At 36.7% G+C, this 18,706-nt stretch overlaps 1 protein-coding gene and 1 long non-coding RNA gene across 3 annotated transcripts in view; one reads left to right on the top strand and one right to left on the bottom strand.

The window, feature by feature from the left end:
* Positions 1 to 2,492: 2,492 nt before the first annotated feature.
* Positions 2,493 to 18,706, bottom strand: part of LOC121409321 (probable E3 ubiquitin-protein ligase HERC4) — a 45,224-nt gene continuing 29,010 nt past the window's right edge. The window contains exons 10-14 of the mRNA XM_041601250.1: positions 18,258 to 18,379; positions 16,113 to 16,295; positions 13,223 to 13,397; positions 3,955 to 4,060; positions 2,493 to 2,775 (exon numbers count right to left, since the gene is read on the bottom strand). Coding sequence (XP_041457184.1) covers positions 2,537 to 2,775; positions 3,955 to 4,060; positions 13,223 to 13,397; positions 16,113 to 16,295; positions 18,258 to 18,379 — 825 coding nt within the window. The 3' untranslated portion in view covers positions 2,493 to 2,536. The remainder of the gene's footprint in view (positions 2,776 to 3,954; positions 4,061 to 13,222; positions 13,398 to 16,112; positions 16,296 to 18,257; positions 18,380 to 18,706) is intronic.
* On the top strand, positions 6,351 to 9,170 carry LOC121409322. Of its 2 annotated transcripts, XR_005969140.1 has the most exons (3): positions 6,351 to 6,389; positions 7,820 to 7,939; positions 8,429 to 9,170. It is a non-coding gene; the product is annotated as an uncharacterized LOC121409322 (long non-coding RNA). The 2 variants fall into 2 exon arrangements; XR_005969139.1 differs by lacking the exon at positions 6,351 to 6,389 and having other exon boundaries at positions 7,231 to 7,939.

Genomic DNA, 18,706 nt, shown 5'->3' with positions numbered 1-18,706 from the left:
TTCTTTTCTTCTCTTTGATCCCCTCTAATACTGTTTTCTTTTTATTTCATTAAATTAAAGTTTTTTTAATTTTTTTTTAATAAGATATTTAACTAAAATCAAAACATTATTGATTAATTGATATTTACCTTTACTTCTCTCCTCCTTCCCGAAAAGGATATCCGCCAACTAAATCTATTTATTTCAAAATTTAAATTTCTTGCACACAGATCCCAAAGTGATTTTGAAAATTCACAAGTATAAAATTGAAAGTTATACATTTCTTGTTCCTTTTCACAAAATGAGCATAAATTGGTTGAAACCGACTGAAACGTAAAATGTGGTGGTTGATTTACATAATATTATGCAAGAGTTTATACTGAAACTCTCTTAATCGACTATTCATTGTGCAATATCTTAGTCTTATATTTCCTTATTGGTAAGATCATAATCTCAGTTCTAACTCAGTTCTAAACTCATGAGTTTATAAATATTTGCATTCATCTAAGATGAACCCTTTGTACTTATTCTTTTTGAACGATTTGACATGTGTTTGTCAACAACTTGTATAAACATATTTTCCCACAATTCGACAGCATCATCAACTGAATTACTTTGATCTATACTTTCCCAATTCTGGTTACGAATATAATTTCTAAAGTCATCACTATTGAGCTTGCTGCAACCTTTTGAGAATGATAAATTTTGGCTGAGCACAATCTTAGAGTTCCAGGTCAGGAAGCTAATCGAATGGTCACTCATTCCGTTATGAAATACACCATGATTTACTCCGATTTTGGTTGTTGTTTGTTAATAGATGATCTTCAGAAACATTTGTGATTCTTGTTACTACTTTGGTATTGACTTGAACCAGAGAATTAAACATATTTCTTGGTCATGCTTGATACACTGTGAAAAAATTGGGCAATATTTTACCCAATATTTTGCCCAACGTTGGGCCGATAGTCAACCCTACCAACTACTGGGCAATATTTTACCCAACGTTGTTGGGGCATTAATGTGCCCAACTGTTGGGTAATATTTTGAACTACATTTTGGGGGACATTAATTTGCCCAACTTTTTAATAAAGTTATTAACCCAACATCTGGGCAAGGCCTACACTCACTTCGTGTACCTGGTCCGTGTCGATCCGGAGACCTTATCCGAAAGTGCTTTGCATGCACAATAACGCTGCATACAAGTGCAAGTGCATATCTCAAGTGAGTGAAGCAAAAACAAAACAGCGTCAGATATATGTCATGTATGTAGGCCTATTCTGACAAATTCCTTACAAATTATGCTTAACGTAAAGTCCAAAATAAAAAAATTATAAAAACGTTTAAGCAACTCATCTATGAAAGATTCAGCGAGGCTCCCCAGCCCCCAGTCATCTAGAAGCTCCTCCATATCTTATCGACCGTGTGTAGCATGCTGCAAGCTCAACTCGTGATCGTAAAGTTTCGCAACATTTACCACTCAGCAGGGCAATTACTAGCCCAACAATTGGACATCTGTATTTTGGCAGCGGCAGAGTAAAAATTTGCCTAAGTATTGGGCACATAATGCCCAACAAAACAATAACCAACGTATATATTACCCAACAAAAAAATGACCAACGTAAATTTACTCTTTTTTTCACAGTGTAAGGGTTTAGGTAGGATATCAGTTTACGTCACCTACTTTAATTATGTCATAATTCATTGCGTCAATAACGGTAAGAAATATTTCGTACGAATTACAAATTCCAATATCTGATGAAGATGGTGGTCTATTAATACCAAGTTGATACGATGAGAAGTTTTGAAACCTTGAGATAAATCTTAATAACAAGCCTTTCTAAATCATCACTGATTTCATGAATTATTTCTTTCAAAATGCAATGATTTGTGGAGATAAATAGCTACTCCACCACCCTGTCGAACTCTGTCTTTACGAATCAAATTATAATTGTCAATCATGATTTCTCTATCATAGATAGATTCATCTATTTTGGTTGCACTAACCATGTTAACTGCGAATACCTGAACCTTGCTAGTCTTAGCAAATGTTCTCACTTCTTCAATGTGTCTCAGTCGGCTGTTAACATTTAAATGGGCAATCTTGATTCCATTATCACGTAATTCTTGGTAAACCATGTATAGAATGATAAATGCTTCGGTTGGTAGTATTTGTACAGGCATTAAATGACTCTAGGATAGTGATAAGTTCCGAATCATTATACATGTAGAAGGACATGTCTTTAAAAATACAAATGTTGCATTGCCAACCGAAAAAGTTTCTCTGACTTGTCATTGTAGATCTCTTCAGGAATACCAGCACAAATGATATGTCGCCATTGGTTGCATTTAGTACACTGAACTCCAATGAAACCGGGATGGAGAGTGCATGGCAAATATGAATAAATTCGTAATTTTATATAATCACAGAAACTCTTCGATCACAAATCTGTTTATTGACCTGCTATTTATATGCAATTAGCATTCGAACGTTCTGTATTGATGTCACTGAGTTCTATAGATTAGACTTCGTATATCATCAATCTGTTTCTATCAACACCTATCGTGCAGGTTTATAAAATCCATGTCCTTTCATCTCTAGTAGTTTGAGTAGTCGTTCTTTCAGATGTTCTCTCTGATCATACATCGGAAGATGAAGTACAACAAAACCATGACATGTATTGACTTCAGGACACAGATCCTTTGGATGTTGCCCTTCACGATCTCCCATAGGCCATATTCTAGCTCCAATCTCCTGGAATCCTCCAAGGGGAACATGGTTTGCACCCGTGATCACTCCTGAAATCAAATCATATTTTGTTGGTTATTTATAATAAAGTTGGGTCCTCTCGATGATATTGACATTATTCATTATTTGGATTAATATTTCAGAATAAATTTTCTTAAAAATTACATGTATCAATCTCTTTTAGTATGAGTATATTCGGAAAACTATTTTTTCTAAATCGACATTTCTTTAACACTCTGTGACACTCGTAAATTGGCATAATGTAGGTCTATTGACATGATTGTGTGGACCCCGATATGCCCTGCAGTAAATTGTAGCTGAAATGTGTCTCACCTGCCCCCTTTCGCATAGGCCTACGACAATAAAAAAGTTATTTGGCCACAAGAGAAACTTAAAGTGATTGGTTAACATTGGTTTGACTTTTACTATCTGAGCTAGAAGGTCACACTTGTCACCTGTGTCTGTGATATGTTCCAAAAATGAAGCCTAGAAAAAAAAAATTTTCGAAAATGATTATTTAGTGCTTCAAAAATTGAAACATAAAGTGACCGGAAACACCATCTTAATTTCATCCTATACACTTATGTGTACTATTTAGGTGTCTATAAGACGCCTATTTACAAAATCGGGGTTTGCCTTGTAGTTTTAGCTTTTCATTCTCAATAATGGTTGTTTTCAGGGTTTATTAGTTCTAATACATGCACTTGTACACATGTTTCATCTTGGTTTGAGAATTTTTTAAATCGGCTGCTCACAAAGTTAAACAATACCTTTAAGTTTCGAAATTGGTAGTAATGTAAGGGGTAATTGGTAACCGGTAATTGCTAATATAGAACTGGCTGTAAAAACGGAAAGAACATCAACACTTTTTTTTAGCTCTTGTTTTGGAAAGAACTGACAACAGACACCTTTATCTTCTGTGGGCTCGAAAAAATCCGGATGGTTTTTCTTTTTTATGACTAACTACATATCGTATTTCCTCCGAAGTATTTTTGCATGTTTGAAAAACTTCATGAAAATAATGACAATAATTCCTCTGCTATAACAAAATAGCTAAAGGCACCAGAAATTTCTTGAAATATTACCCCGCCCATGATTGGAAAGGCACATTAGAATGAGAAAGGAAAAATAATCCCCAGAAGATATAAGGTTTCTTTGCCTCGGGATATTGATAATGTGAATGGAATGACTTTTAAGGGATTAATCTATAAGATATTGATAAAACTCACTTAGAAAGTCTTGTTTTTGAACGTTGGTAAGATCACCTTGAAATACCGACCAAAACATCTTCACCACACGATGATCTGAGGTAAGACCTTTCTCATATCTAAAACTCTACAATGTGATATAAGGAAAGACAAAAGAAAACAATAATTACAAATATTATAATTATCAATCTATTTTACTAAACGTTAACTCAAGAAATTTCTAACTCTAGAAATCGCCATATCTACCAACACAGCACCGCTTCGGCTTTAAACACCAGGACCCCGTCTTAAGCCCGGCTCACACCTTTGCTTTTTTAGCATGCGTTCAGCTGCGTATTGCCCGAACGCAGATAAACGCAACACAACGCGATTAAACGAGCTAATACGAGGTCAATACGCAGACCAACGTAGAGGCATTGCGTTCTAGCTCGCTAGTTTGAATTTTTTTCAAACTTCCGCAACTGAACGCAAGAGAAAAATCCATACGAGCAAAGACGAGTGGCAACCAGCTGATGCGAGCAAGGACGAGCAACAGCGAGCAGCTTAACGCAGGCCAACGCAGCGCTACTTTGAGCTGCGTTTCACTGCCTAAAGCTGCGTTACCGGCTCGATTTACCTCGACTTACCTCGCTTTAGCTCGCATCAACGCGTATCTCGTTGCGCTATACCTCGCACGCTGTTCGCAACAACAAGGACCGTTACGGATGTAGCTCGGTGCACTGCGTTCGTCTTGGATCTTAACTGCGAGTCTAGCTCGTCTTTCGCTCGTTTTACCTCGTTCCTGCTCATTTTAGCTCGTTCCTGCTCGCTTTGGCTAACCAGCACTGCGGATATCTGCCTCTGACAGAGAACCCTCACTCATGAATTATTATTCAGTGATAATTCCATTCAACATAATCATGAGTATCATAATCATCATCATTATCATCACTACCACCACCACCACCACCACCTTCATCATCATCATTATCACATTGGCGTCGATTCTCTCCGTGGAGGCAAAAGATGGGGGAAGTATTGTTGCTCGGAAAAAGCTTGCCCCCCCCCCTTTGCGGAGTACATCTGTGCTCATCATCATCATCATCATCATATCATTATTCGTATTCATCTTCATCATACTCTCATTCATTCTTTATTGCAGAATATATGAAATGCACTTCAACGGCACGACAGCATGACTCTTGAATAAAAATATAGCCGTTTAGGAATGTCGATTTTATTTTTATCATCAAACTCAATTATAGGCTAATGATCGTATCCAACTGTGCAACCGGCAATCAGTTATGTTTCCAAAAGAACAAACTTGTTACACAAAATGCAATAGGAGGAATATGATAACAGAACATGTATATTCGATCTCGTTAACATATAAATCAAGCAAGAGCTGCCTCTCCAACCATGCTATAAGTACTTAAGAAACTATTTGTGAGATCGTTGACAGATATTCTTTACAGCTCAGTCCAGACTGTTTGTATATGATATCCTATTTATTTGCATTTCTTCTTCTTCTTTTTCTTCTTCTTCTTCTACTACTACTACTACTTCTTCTTTTTCTTCTTCTTCTTCTTCTACTACTACTACTACTACTGCTACTACTACTGCTGCTACTACTTCTTCTTCTTCTTCTTCTGTCTTCTTCTTCTTGTTATTATTAATTTAATAATAATAATTATTATTATATTATTATTATTATTGTTGTTTTTGTTATTATTATTGTTGTTGTTATTATCATTATTATTATTATTATACTGATATGTATGTTTTAAATTGAAAAAGAAATGGAATAAATTAATTAAAGCCCCAGTATAGTTTCGGTATGATTGAAGATGTTCTTATTAATCTTTTGAAAAAATGCAGCATTCTCTCTCTGGACACCGGGAAATAAGATCAAAATTTAATACACATAAAATGATTGCTGTAAATGACAAATTATCAGCAAAATGGCCGCTAGAGGGAGCTCTGGTATTGCATTGGCACAGAGATACGATCTTACGTATACGTAAGCTCCCGAAGGGAGCTAGAGAGGCAACGGGAGGCAACTCTTTTTGCGCGTTTTTTATTTTCCATAGGTTTTGTACATAACAAACATGGCTGCCATTTGTCCAATTTGAAGGTTGATTTTGGAAGGTTGATTTTGGAAGGTCAATGTTTAATTCATGAGTAATGACGTCAAAATACGCACAATGCACTTGTATGATTGGATAAAACGCTAATGTTTTATTCATGTCCTCATGCATTAAACATTTTTTTCCGTCCCACAATTCCCTACGATATCTGTGCGAAGTGTCGTTCTTTTTTATTCTGCGAAATTCAACTTTTTGAAATACAATAGCAAGTCTAATTATCTGTTTTTAGAATTGATGTTCGAAATCATGATTTCTGAGTGAACTTCAATGGAGCAGAAAATCTTGGAGGAAACATTAATATCAATCTAATGACATTCCATAGGAATAAAAGTAAGTTAAGTTCAATTTTTTACTTTGATCTTAGTTGAAATTGTAATGTGTTTGCTGGGGTTCGGCGTCGCATGCATGGCTTTATGTGCAGTTTACAATGCAAACCACAATTTCCATATTTCCATTTCTTTTTCCTGTCCTGATCCCAAATAAGTCTGAAATCTGACTGACATATTTTCTCAGAAAATAATATAGTTTTTCGTAGAACTAAGTTGGTTAATTGGGATGCTTCATGTCCGCCCTTATTAAATCTGTATTTCAGTTCTTAATGTCAAATATCAGGGGTAGATGTGGACTTGTTTAACGGCAAAGCCAAAGCTGCATCAAAATTAAGCCAAATATATAGCCAGAGCGGGATGCGGACTTTGATATCGCCGGTGCCAGCCGGCTGCGAAATTACCGATGTAGGTTAGGTCATTAGGTGTTGGAAATTAATTGTCAAACAAGCTTGAGTTGAAATTTCAAGTTATAGGCCATGGGCCTCGTACTGATTTTTCGACATCGCTATTTCAATATAATTATCTTTATTTAAAATGAAACGAAATTAAATCTAAATGAACTGAATCTGTTTGGAATGATATTGGTAGATTTTTGGCATGCCATGCCATGGTCACGGAATGATTTGAGACAGTCACAGATGTTAACGTTTTTCCTTTTTTAAATAAAAGTAAGGCCCTAGGATAGGTCTAACTTAGATATAGATTTAAAAAAATAAAATTCTAGATCTGTCTGGTTTGACTTTTTTTCTACAAAGATTTAAGTTCACTTTATTTTAGTTCCTGGCTGGACCATTGGACTAAAATATAATTAGCCTAGCAACGGAGTTTAATGATTCTTTTTTTTCGGGGGGGGCAACATTTATTTGTCAGGGTTCAAACTTCTCAATTGTTTTTTGGAAGGGTTGAGAAAATTTATAGTGCCCTATTTTGAATTCTTTAAGTATAAGGCTAAGCAGAGAGAGTGGCTGATCCAATTGATTTATCTTTATTGTCCTCACTTGATGTGAAAGGGAAAGGGTCATTTAAACATGCCAGCAAGTGAGCTAACCCTTTTTAAGATAAAAATCAAACTTAAAGAGGAACTCACTTGACATAGAGATTCAAATCAGACATGTTTATAGATGAGTGCAAAAAATTTAATGATTGTCTCGCACTGATGAATGAGCAAGAGCCATATTATCACACAAATGATAATTATCCTACATCTGTCCAAGTTGGCTTGGTGTATATTTATATTGAAGATTGACAAAAGACCTCACTATAGTAGGCCACGTATGCTTGAACCATTTAGTTTTTGGTCAAGACCTGCTTTTTTTCTACTTGGGAAGTGTGAAAGCTGGAAACTCTGAAAAAATTGTTTTAAGAGAGGAATTTTGTTTATCACTTTTGAAATTTTTAACTGTAAAGTATTGTATGTATATTGAATTGCAGATCCAATGGGATCCAGTTCTTAGCAGTCCCAGCCTAGTCAGAAGTACAAAGTCAAATACCATTTGCACATCACCAAGAGGTACAATCTGATGAGTAACAGGATATCTAAAAGCTTGCCAGGTATGCTTGTTTTCATAAAAACTATTTTTCTGAATCATGTTATCCCATAAAATAAAGCTCCATGATGAGATAATATTCTTTTGGATTCAGATTCACCAGTATTTCCATTATCATCAATGCATACTTATTGTCCATGTCTCTTAGCTATATTAATCATATATAAAATCACTTTAAAACTCAGTTACTCCGAAGACAGAAATAAAAAAGGACAAAATATTGAGATTAATCTTTCGATATATATATTTGAATGGGTTTCCATACTTAATAAAAAAAAAGTTGTATGAATAATGATCTATAATAGTGATCTATGATTTTTATCTGGCAACATAAGTTACTACATGTGCATTTTCTAAATAATATTGCATTATGCCATGGAAGAGTAGGGGCTCATAAAAAGTTTAAAACTTCTAAATAAACTGGACTAGGTGAGTAAGAATAATTCATATCAACAGCTCATTTTGTTCCTTTCTCTTTTTGTTTACTATGCAGGTTTCACAGGCAGTTTGAGTATCACCAGGGCACATCAAGAAGAAATATGAAGGCCAGGTTCATAACAAGCAGTTACTTCATTGCAATTACAGATTTTAAAAAAATGAATGAATTTAAATAAATGTGTCAATACGTATTGTATGTTGCTTAAACTACACATCTGTTGAAAAAAAGGATTAGATGGAGTATAGATATTTAGGTCCATAGGTTTCACACAAGATTAAAATATTTTTCCAAAGGGCACACTTATCCCCCCCCCCTTTATTAATGTTCTAATCATCTACATGTAGTACTTATAGTAGTGAAAGCACTTTGAATAATATTAGTAGTTTGAAAGGGATAGGTTGTATTCTTGTAATCTAAACAATGCAGTATGGGCCTTTACTGAGGTCTGGGCTATGTAACATACATGCCTACAGACATATAAAAGGTGATAAAAAATAATGGATTTTCATTGAAAAAAATGTGCGTAATAAAAACAATGTGACAGAACAAAGGGCGAAGAAATCACTCTCAGTCCTGGACCCCAATTCATTAAGACTAACCACTATTCTAACTTTGAAATTCTGGTAATTACTATGGAAACATTAAAGCAACAGATAAAAATTGGGGTTCCCATGCTAGTTACATTTGGGGCCAATTTACCATAATTGAAGTCCTTTTGAAACAAGAAACTGTATGTATTGCTGGACATTAAGCTGTTGAATTCATTTTCTGGGGGAAGTGAAAAGTTGCACTTTTTTTTAAAAATCTCTTTGTTTTTGTAACACTGTATTGTCGATGTTCCGTATAATGAACTAGATTAGCTCTGCAAATAAAATAATTTGTTGAAAATAGAACACAGCTCTAGCAGCACTTCACAACAATAGACAATAAGCAACTTTGTTACTGATTTACTAATGTGCAGATTTGGGAAGGCACTCTTTAGAGAAATGTGGCAATGTGCTCCCCTTTTTTATGAAGTGTCCCCGATTAGATTAGCATGCTATTTCTTGTCAGCAAATGCTGAAAAAATGATTTGATATTTGAGTAACTGACTTTGAGAGAGAGGTATATCGATAATCTTTTTATTAATGGCATCCTTCAGTTGCCCCCCCCCCCCCTTATATTGACTATGTAAAGCTTATCAATAACTATGTAATTGAATATACGTACTTGTTTTTTTTTCTTTTTTTTCTCTAGATTTTACCAAAAAAATACATCCCCTCGTAATATCCTTGCAATTTCTGTTGCACTCATTATAGGCATTTTGCTGATGTAATATGATGCCTTGGTGAGAAAAAAGAGAAAAAATATTTTTATCATGTATTCAAAAATTTATTATTTAATAAAGATTTTAATTTGAAATATTACTTTCTAATCTTGATATTCGTGATTTACTTAATCCACCAATTTATATTGCGTGAAAGATATGTGATGATGATGTTATTGCTACCAAACTGTGTTGTGATGAAATGGCACTAAAGATTACTTCTTTATGATTGGAATATGATGGTGCTACTGATTGATTGATTGATTCTGTATGTCGTGTATCCATGGGTATAATACTAATACAACAGGTATTTAGTATCAAAGTAACATGTGTGGCAAGATAGCCCATAAAAGCCATTGCAGCAGGGCATACTGTGACATTCTGGTGCAGCCGAATTAAAGACATGAATGACTTTGATTTAAAAGTGGGATAGAAATAAAAATGAAATGAGAATAATATTGTTTGCTCGCATGATTATGTTGAATGTGTGTGTGTTGGAAGAGAGAGAGGGGGGGGGGGGACAGGTACAAATTTTTTATTTTATTTGGAAGTGACCTTTAAGATAGCCTTGATGAGAGCAAATACATGGGGGGTACTGGGCTCTCTTTTGCTCCCATCCCAAACTCAGACTTAAAAAAAAAATCTTCATAAGATTTGCACCAGATTGTTCATTTCAATTTCAAAATAAAGACAAAATGACCTGATTGCTCTCTTGCTCAGATCATTTTAAGTATTTACCCCACCCCCCCAAAAAAGATAATAAACATTTGTGGCTATTCATGATGTGTAATGAAAATAATGGGCAGTGATGAATAGAGCAAGCAGATCCCTAAGTTTAATCCTACTAATGGATCTCTTGTAAGCTTCCAAAATGTCTTCGAGGGAAATATCTAGCAAATAAATAATTGAATTAATTGATGTAGTAATAATCGCGAAAGAATTAAAATTATGTAAACAAGAAAAGATGAATAAACAACTGAATACCTTGAGGGGGGTGAACGGGAATGATCAATGACATGAATTTACCAAAGACGCAGCTCTATTTATACATTTCATATTCAATCACGTCGCGTATTATGCTAATTAGTGACAATTTGCTTATTTGCATATTTTTACGCTGTGCGCGCAGGCCAATTTATGACCACGCCTCTGTTTCGCTGGTGTGCCATGAAGTTGCGGTGTCCATAGCCTTGTACGCGAAAAATGGGAGCAGTGTGCACTTTTGACCTTCCAAAAATTCCCCATGTCTGACCGGATGCAGAAGCGGAGTTTCCACCCCCTGTGCATTGGTAAAATCCTGAGCATATATCTGCATGACTCATTCAAATCTTTGACTCCTTCTTCTTCTTCCAGTAGTGTGCATAAACCTCCACGGAGTATCGTCGCACAACAAGGAACAGAACCAGCAGGGCTGTTGTAGTAGGCCTTGATGTAATTCCTTTGGGCCTGAGCTGCCTGGGTGATCGGGCGACCTCTAGTTGGTTGTCTTATGCCAGCCAGTGTTTGCTCTCCTCTCCATGAACCGGGCACTAGGTTGTGCTCGGCATCCTCCATGTCAAGGGCTGGATTTTGAATGGATGGGTATCGAGATCTCATCAGGTTGTGGAGGCATACACATGCTTGAACGATTAATCTGACAGTCGCAGGGGTTTGGCGGAGAGTGGAAAGCAGGCACTGGAATCGATTGGCGAGAATTCCGAAAGCGTTCTCGACCACTCTCCTAGCCCGAGAGAGCCTGTAGTTAAAAACTCTCTCTTCTCTAGCCATAGCTGTTCTAGCATATGGCTTCATCAGCCATGTTCTCAACGGGAATGCCTCGTCTGCCACGATGTAGTAAGGGGTGTTCTCGTCGTCATTTGGCAGGGGCTCTGGAGGGGGTACTCCAAGGGTGTCCGATTCTAGGCGTTGCCTTAGTTCGCAAGAGTTAAAAAGCTGCGCATCTGACGTAGATCCCTCAGCTCCCACATCGATCCACAGGAACCTGTACTGGGCATCAACTATAAAAAGGCCATCATAACTAGTGAATAAAAGCCCTTGTAGTTGTAAAAGATGGAGCCACTATCAGCGGGACATCGGATGGCAATATGTTTGCCGTCCAAGGCTCCAATGGTGTGAGGAGCGTTCCACCGATCTTCGAAGCCCTGTGCAACCGTTTTCCATTCTTGAGGACTGGTGGGGCACCTAACAAGCTCGTCTGAGAACTCCTCGATGATGGCAGAGCACACTTCACGGACTATGAGTGAAATTGTGTTATCGGCTACCCTGAAACTATACATGAGCGTTTTGTAACTGTCCCCAGTGGCCAAGTGTCTAAGGGTGACGGCTAGCTTTAGTGCAGGTGAAAGAGCTTCCCTGAAGAAGGTGTCCTGCTTCTCCAGTCTCCCATGGAGTCTTTGTTCTAACTCACTGAACATTGCAGGACTTATTCTCAAATAGTTTGCGAATGCTTCTTGGTCTTCAGCTTCTAGTTCCCTCATCAGCTGGTTGAAATGGCCCTGCTCATTCCTCCTGCAGATCCAAGACCGAATCCAACAACTTCGAGGCCGGATACGACTTCGTCGATGCAACTCAAGCAGAAATTTCCCTTGCGCATAATCGTCAGTGGCCTCTTCCTCTTCCAGCTGAAGCAAAAGCTTAATTTTTTGTATAGAAGAGCTTTGCAGAGAAGTCATAGTTCACAAAGCGATGTTTGCCTGTAGATTCGTCAAAAGATTATGACTAGTACCACAAAATGATCATCACCGCTGCAATATACGACCACACGTGTACGCAGCAGAGCGAACTGTTACGCCGCAGAACGAGCAGCAGTCGAGATAAAGCGAATGAATGAGCAGTGAGTCGAGGCGAGACGAGGTAGGGCGAGCGGCTAGCGAGCAACAAACGAGTGGCTAACGAGATAAACACGCAACGTGGCGAGCAAACTTCGTATTGCATCGTACTGCTACGAGCAAAAGCGAGCTAGAGCGAGGTAAAACGCAACCTAAAGCGACCGTAAGCGGTCATTTTTCGAAAAAATGTACGAGCTATAACGAGCTCCATACGCAACAGTGTGAGGGCTGCCGAATGTTTTGCTGCGTCGTGCTGCTTAAGGCTGCGTTTAGGCTGCGTTCGGCTATCGCAGCAATACGCAGCTAAAAACGCAAAGGTGTTGCGATTGATTCGATCAGTCGTAACTATGGACGGCCAGCAACGTCAACATCTATCATGCATGTTTGTTCAAATTATTTTTCAACTATGATGTATATTCATGCATTTATTGTTTTCATGAAAATGCACTGTGCTTCTCTTTGTGTAGAAAGGACATTGTGCAAATTTCCTGTAGAAAAAATATGGATTTCCTTAGAGTTACGATTGATTGGATCAATCGTAACTCTTTGTAAGATGGGGACCCTGATCGACACAAATAAGTGTTAAACTAGGGACACGAGAGGGAGCACGTCCCTGGTTAAACCGATATCGGTTGATTCTTAACTGATGTTGTTTTAACATTTCTTTCATTGTATTACGTTGATTTAAAAGTGGAATAATAGAAATAAACTCACATGTTGGAATGCCTTCCAATCATATTTTCCACCTTGGAATAAAGCCATAAGCTCTTGTGGTGTGAAGACCTGATCAATGGCAAACTGACTGAGCATACTCCTGAAACATTCACTGAATGCATCGAATTGGGATGATGATGTGTAGTATCTGGCATATAGCTCGATGTACTCTCCACTATATAGGGTTGGGGAAAAAAGTGATTTCTTTCGTTTCCGTTTCCAAACATAATGATAAAACTTTAACTAATTCAAATAATTGAAGTAAAGGAATGATTTAGTGCGACTTGTAAATTAAACGTATCACGAATCGAGAATGTTTCATTTGGTTTGACATAATTCGATTGAAAATAAACAAGATATAAAAAAGAACATACAATTCATCAATATTCTACACGAGATATCTAGTAAACAAATGTTCTGAAGGAAATGAAGTAGATGTAATACCACGGTCACGTGACCGACTCTAGACCAACCGAAGCTATCAACTTATTTCCATGCAACCCCAAAAATCCTGGAGCCGCCACTGACAGCATGGACAGTCGATCGATTAGTGTGACTGTATTGTAAAACGACGGAACTTAAAAATGAAGCGGAAATTGATTACAAAGTTTATCAAATGTTTTTTGGAGGGTAGTCAGAAAAACATTTCATCTTGTCCGTGGAACATTTTGGCAAAAGGCGATTCTTCTTGGCAAAAAATTTCTCGTTGTATAGCTGGGGAAAAATGACAAGAAAAATAAAAGGACGTAACAAAATAATACAAAAAAGCGAAAAAAAACCACAAACAAGTGAATAGGTACTTCATGATTGGGAATATGAGTCATACCATCAATGCAGATAAAATATTCCCTACTCGAGATTTCATCATTGCTATGCAAACACTTTGAAATCAACCCTAGAAGATAATTCACATATTTACTGGAATATACAGACAGTAATAATCATTGCAGTGTACACCACTATCGCAGTATATAATAGGCCAAATATGGGGTATGGGGCAAGATTTCTACAAATTTGCGACCCAGCAAACATTTCGACTTTTTTAGTACCTAAATCGAATTTTGAGGTATATAATATATTTTCGCGTAATTATAATACCCACAGAAAGATCTCGTACAGCGTATTTCAACTTTTCTTTTTCTCTTCTTTTTTTCATTGGACATAAAACATCTCGGGGCCATCTGTTCACTGGTGGCATATATCTTATTATTTAATTGGGAGCACTATAATAGCACTATTATTAAGTAAAGATCTAGATTCTAGAACATCGCTTTTCTAGAATATACTTAATCATTTTAAGTGATTCATACTACAACAAAAACATAACAAATTTATTTTTATACAATTTCACTGTGAAGGCTGAAATGCGAAAGTATAGCATCTAGCAGGACTGTCCGATGTTCTTAGAAATGAGCATCATGCACCAGTGGCGTACCGTGGGTCACGGCATTGGGGGGCACCAGCAAAAATTTTGAGTCGCTCAGTGAGCGCGCAAAGCGCGCTCAATTACCAGATATAGGCCTATTGACCTTATATATAGAGACATTTTAAGGACTGTGCCATTAAACGGATATGTAATGTATCTCACTGATCAAATGATGTGAAAATTTTTGAAATGCATACCTAAAAAGGGTCAAAATATGCTATTAAATAAAAAAAACATACGTATCTGTCTCGCTAAACAAACAATGCGAGCGCGAAGCGCGAGCTGAAATTTTTGTATTTATTGACCCCAAACAGAGACAGTTTAAGGACTATTTTTAGAAATCAAATAAGAGAATACATATCTCACCATACTCATCTAATTTGAGTGCCAAGCGCTTGCTGATTTTGTTAGAAAACATGAAACACCTTTTGTAGTCATTGTAATCATGATTAAAATACGCATCTCACTAATCAAATATTGCGAGCGCGAAATTCAGACCTGAAGAGAAGCATTTTAAGGCTTGTAGGAATTTACGGAGACCATACGTATTTCACGTACAAATTGATGCGAGCGCGAAGCGCGAGCTGAAAATTTTGTATACATTGACCCCAACCGGACATTTTAAGGACTATTTCTTTTTTTGAATCCATTAAGAGTATACATATCTCACCATAGTCATCCAATGCGAGTGCCAAGCGATTGCTGATTTTGTTAGAATCACATTCAAACACATGAAGAGCTTTTTATAGTCATAGTAATCATGATTATCATCCGCATCTCAGTAGCGCAAAGTGCGAGCTGAAAATATAGGAAATTCAGATCTGAAGAGGGGCATTCTAAGGCTTGTTTGTAGGAATCTACTATGACCATACGTATTTCACTAAACAAATGATGCGAGCGCGAAGCGCGACCTGAAAATTTTTGATATTTACATTAAAAAAAGAGACATTTTAAGGACCGATTTCAGGAATTCATGAAGAGCAGACATTATCTCATCAATCCACTAATTCGAACGTAAGCACGAACACGATTTTTTTTATATGCAGACCTTAAAATGGGGCTATCACTTTAAGTAGTCATGAAAAGAAGCATATGTCACTACATAAAACAATAATAACTCGAAGTGCGATGATATATATTTGGTGCATATTGACTTGAAAACAGGACGTTTTGGTACAACATGATTGTACAGGTATATCTCGTTAAACAGACAATGCTATAGTACCAGGAATAATGAACAAATAGGCCCTGAGCACATTATGTTTCATAAAGTTATGAAAAAAATAATTCTTATGTAATATAACACAACATAAACATTATAATGTACAATAAATTCTTCTTTCCCACTACGTTTCTTTCTTCTCCCTCTTTTTCTCCCTTTTCCCCCTTTTTTTGGCCAGCCGATGGGGGGGCACGTGCCCCCCATGCCCCCCCCCCGTAGTTACGCCACTGTTATGCACTCACACATTAGCAGCGGTCACCACCTCGTCCTTGCCTCCAGGTCTGAGTTCGATCACCGGTTCGTTTTCAGGTCCGTCTGCCGTGAAACTGAAATCGGAGAGGTCATCGTCATTCATTTCCCGTAAGGTTCCCAAGCTCTTTGCAATATCAGGATCAAGTAGTTCCAGATCTTCGAAACTGGATCGGCTGAAAATTGGTACGAATATTGAAATGTTTAGTTAACAACAGCCCGGTATTTAAATCGGTCCACACCAGAGAAGTGTTGAAACAACTACACCAGTTAAGAATCAAACCGATATTGGTTTAACACTAATTGGTGTTGCTTAAAAAAATGCCAAATTGGCGTTAGCCTATAACGCCAAACCGGTGTTGTTTCACATCCTATGGTATGTGGACCGATGACTGCAAAAACTCCGATGTTGATTTAACACCAGTCCTGAATATATATCTGTCCACACGAGCGAAGTATTGCTAACACCACTTTGGAATCAAATCTATGCTGTTTTAATACCCAAACCAAACTGGTCGAAACGTCGATAACAGTTCTTTTCAGAGCTAACATATTCAAGAAAGAATAACAAACATACACGATGTTTACCGTAAAACCTTTCAACAAACTGGTGTTGTTTAACACTTCAATGGTGTGGACATATATAGATTCCAGGCTGGTGTTAAATCAACACCGGATTTTTTTCAGAGTAGATACCAGGCTGGTGTTAAATTAACACCAGCCTTTTTTTCAATTATTCTTTTTAGGCGCTGATCGGTTGGATGCAAAAAAAAAAGCTAATGCTCGCTTGAAATTTCTATACCGGTATCAAAATTGCATGAATACGAAATCCAGACGCATTTTAAGCTTTTCATTAATACAGTGTTTATTTGATTATGCTAATGTAGCATGGTACTGCAGTCTTGGAAAGGTTGATAAAAAAAGTGTAGAATTATTCAAAATAAGATTGTTAGATTTATTACTTGCTTTCACCCAAGAACACATGTTGGGAAGAATGAAATCGAAAAAGCTGGCCTTCTTCGCATAGACTTGAGGTCGCAACAACTTATACTTCACCATGTTCATAAAATTTTCTATTCAAACGAATATCATTACATCTCAAAAAACTTTACACGGTCATCTAATATTCATGGGAATGAAACAAGAAATAGTCTGTTTAACTTTATTGTACCTATGAGAAAAGGTCAAATTGGCAACACATTTTATTATAATGGTATACATTTTTGGAATTCCCTCCCTAATCATGTTAAATCGGTTAAGACTTTTACACAATTTAAAAGAGTATTGAAACAACACTTAAAAAATGTCCCCACTCTGTAATGTTAAATATTCTTTCTAATTTCATGTGTATCATGTAGTCTTATATATAACTATTTAGTTATGATTTATTTTAATAATCAACTTGTTTTACATTTAATCATCATCTTTTGTTGTTTGCGTGAAAGTTTGATGTCACACTTATTTGTACTTTTTCATATCTTAGGTTTTACGATTCATGAATCTTGTATTAGTTACGATGCATTTAGCGCTATTTAAAAACCGATTATAGTATAATTTTCATATGTAACCTTGAGGTAATGATCGTTTACTCAACCTGTTTTACAATTATTTTAATCATATTTTGCGTAAATGGTTTTCATGGCAAACTTGTTTGTTTTTGTCTTTTTATATATTAAGTTTTACAATTTTTCGTGTAATTTTAGTGGTCTAGACTTAATTGATGTAGTTTGTAGATTTCTATAGGTGTTTTTCATATACGTACATTGTTGTCAAGGACCCCATTGGATATAAGCCATCTCGGCTTTCATGGGCAATCCTGTCAAGGTATACACTACTGTTCATATTTTCATGTACTTGTTCACAGTTACCTGACAAATAAAATCAATCAATCAAACCCTTTATTGTCATTTGGTCAATTCGTTTTCAAGGGGTTATACAAGGCGTGTATTGATTTGTTAGGCAAGCACAATTCCAAAGAATTTGCGAGACTTTGTAAATTTACCAATCTCTACAATAGAAAGGGTTCTGGTTGCTTTGGAACTTAGGCGGCAAAATTATTAACCGTGAACCACCACCTGAACGAGCGATATGATGATCGCAGAGAGCGAGTCAGGGGAGCTTTAATGTGTCATACCAACCTGTTTCCAAGTAGTTTCTTGTAGAATAGAAACGGAAATGGCAATGTAACAATGACCTTATTGTAGAACATCAGAGCGAACATCTTGCCGACTGATCGTAATTTGTCAACATCCTTATAATCCTGTTGTGACAAAATAAATTCACAATTCGAAGGTTCATTAATCAGAAAATATTCCATTGTTTTCATTTTCGGACCATCGAATCTTCCGAATAGAAAACTATACTTCTTTTCAGATTAACGAGCCTTCGGAATATCAAGTATAAATTCATTCTTCATTAACTAATTCATACAAATAATTGTATAAACAGAATGATGTATGTAAACCTGAGAGACCAGCGTAATAATCAAAATTATTATTGAAAAAAAGATATCGGTAGGGGGTGTTACAACCGATAATGTCGCACCAACGCATAATGTCGCAGCAACGCATAATGTCGCAATCTGCGA

The sequence above is a fragment of the Lytechinus variegatus genome, chromosome 2 (assembly GCF_018143015.1).
Source record: "Lytechinus variegatus isolate NC3 chromosome 2, Lvar_3.0, whole genome shotgun sequence".
Taxonomy (NCBI): Eukaryota; Metazoa; Echinodermata; class Echinoidea; order Temnopleuroida; family Toxopneustidae; genus Lytechinus; species Lytechinus variegatus.
The sequence above is the reverse complement of the archived record's forward strand: the minus strand, read 5'-3'. Positions and strand labels throughout refer to the sequence as shown.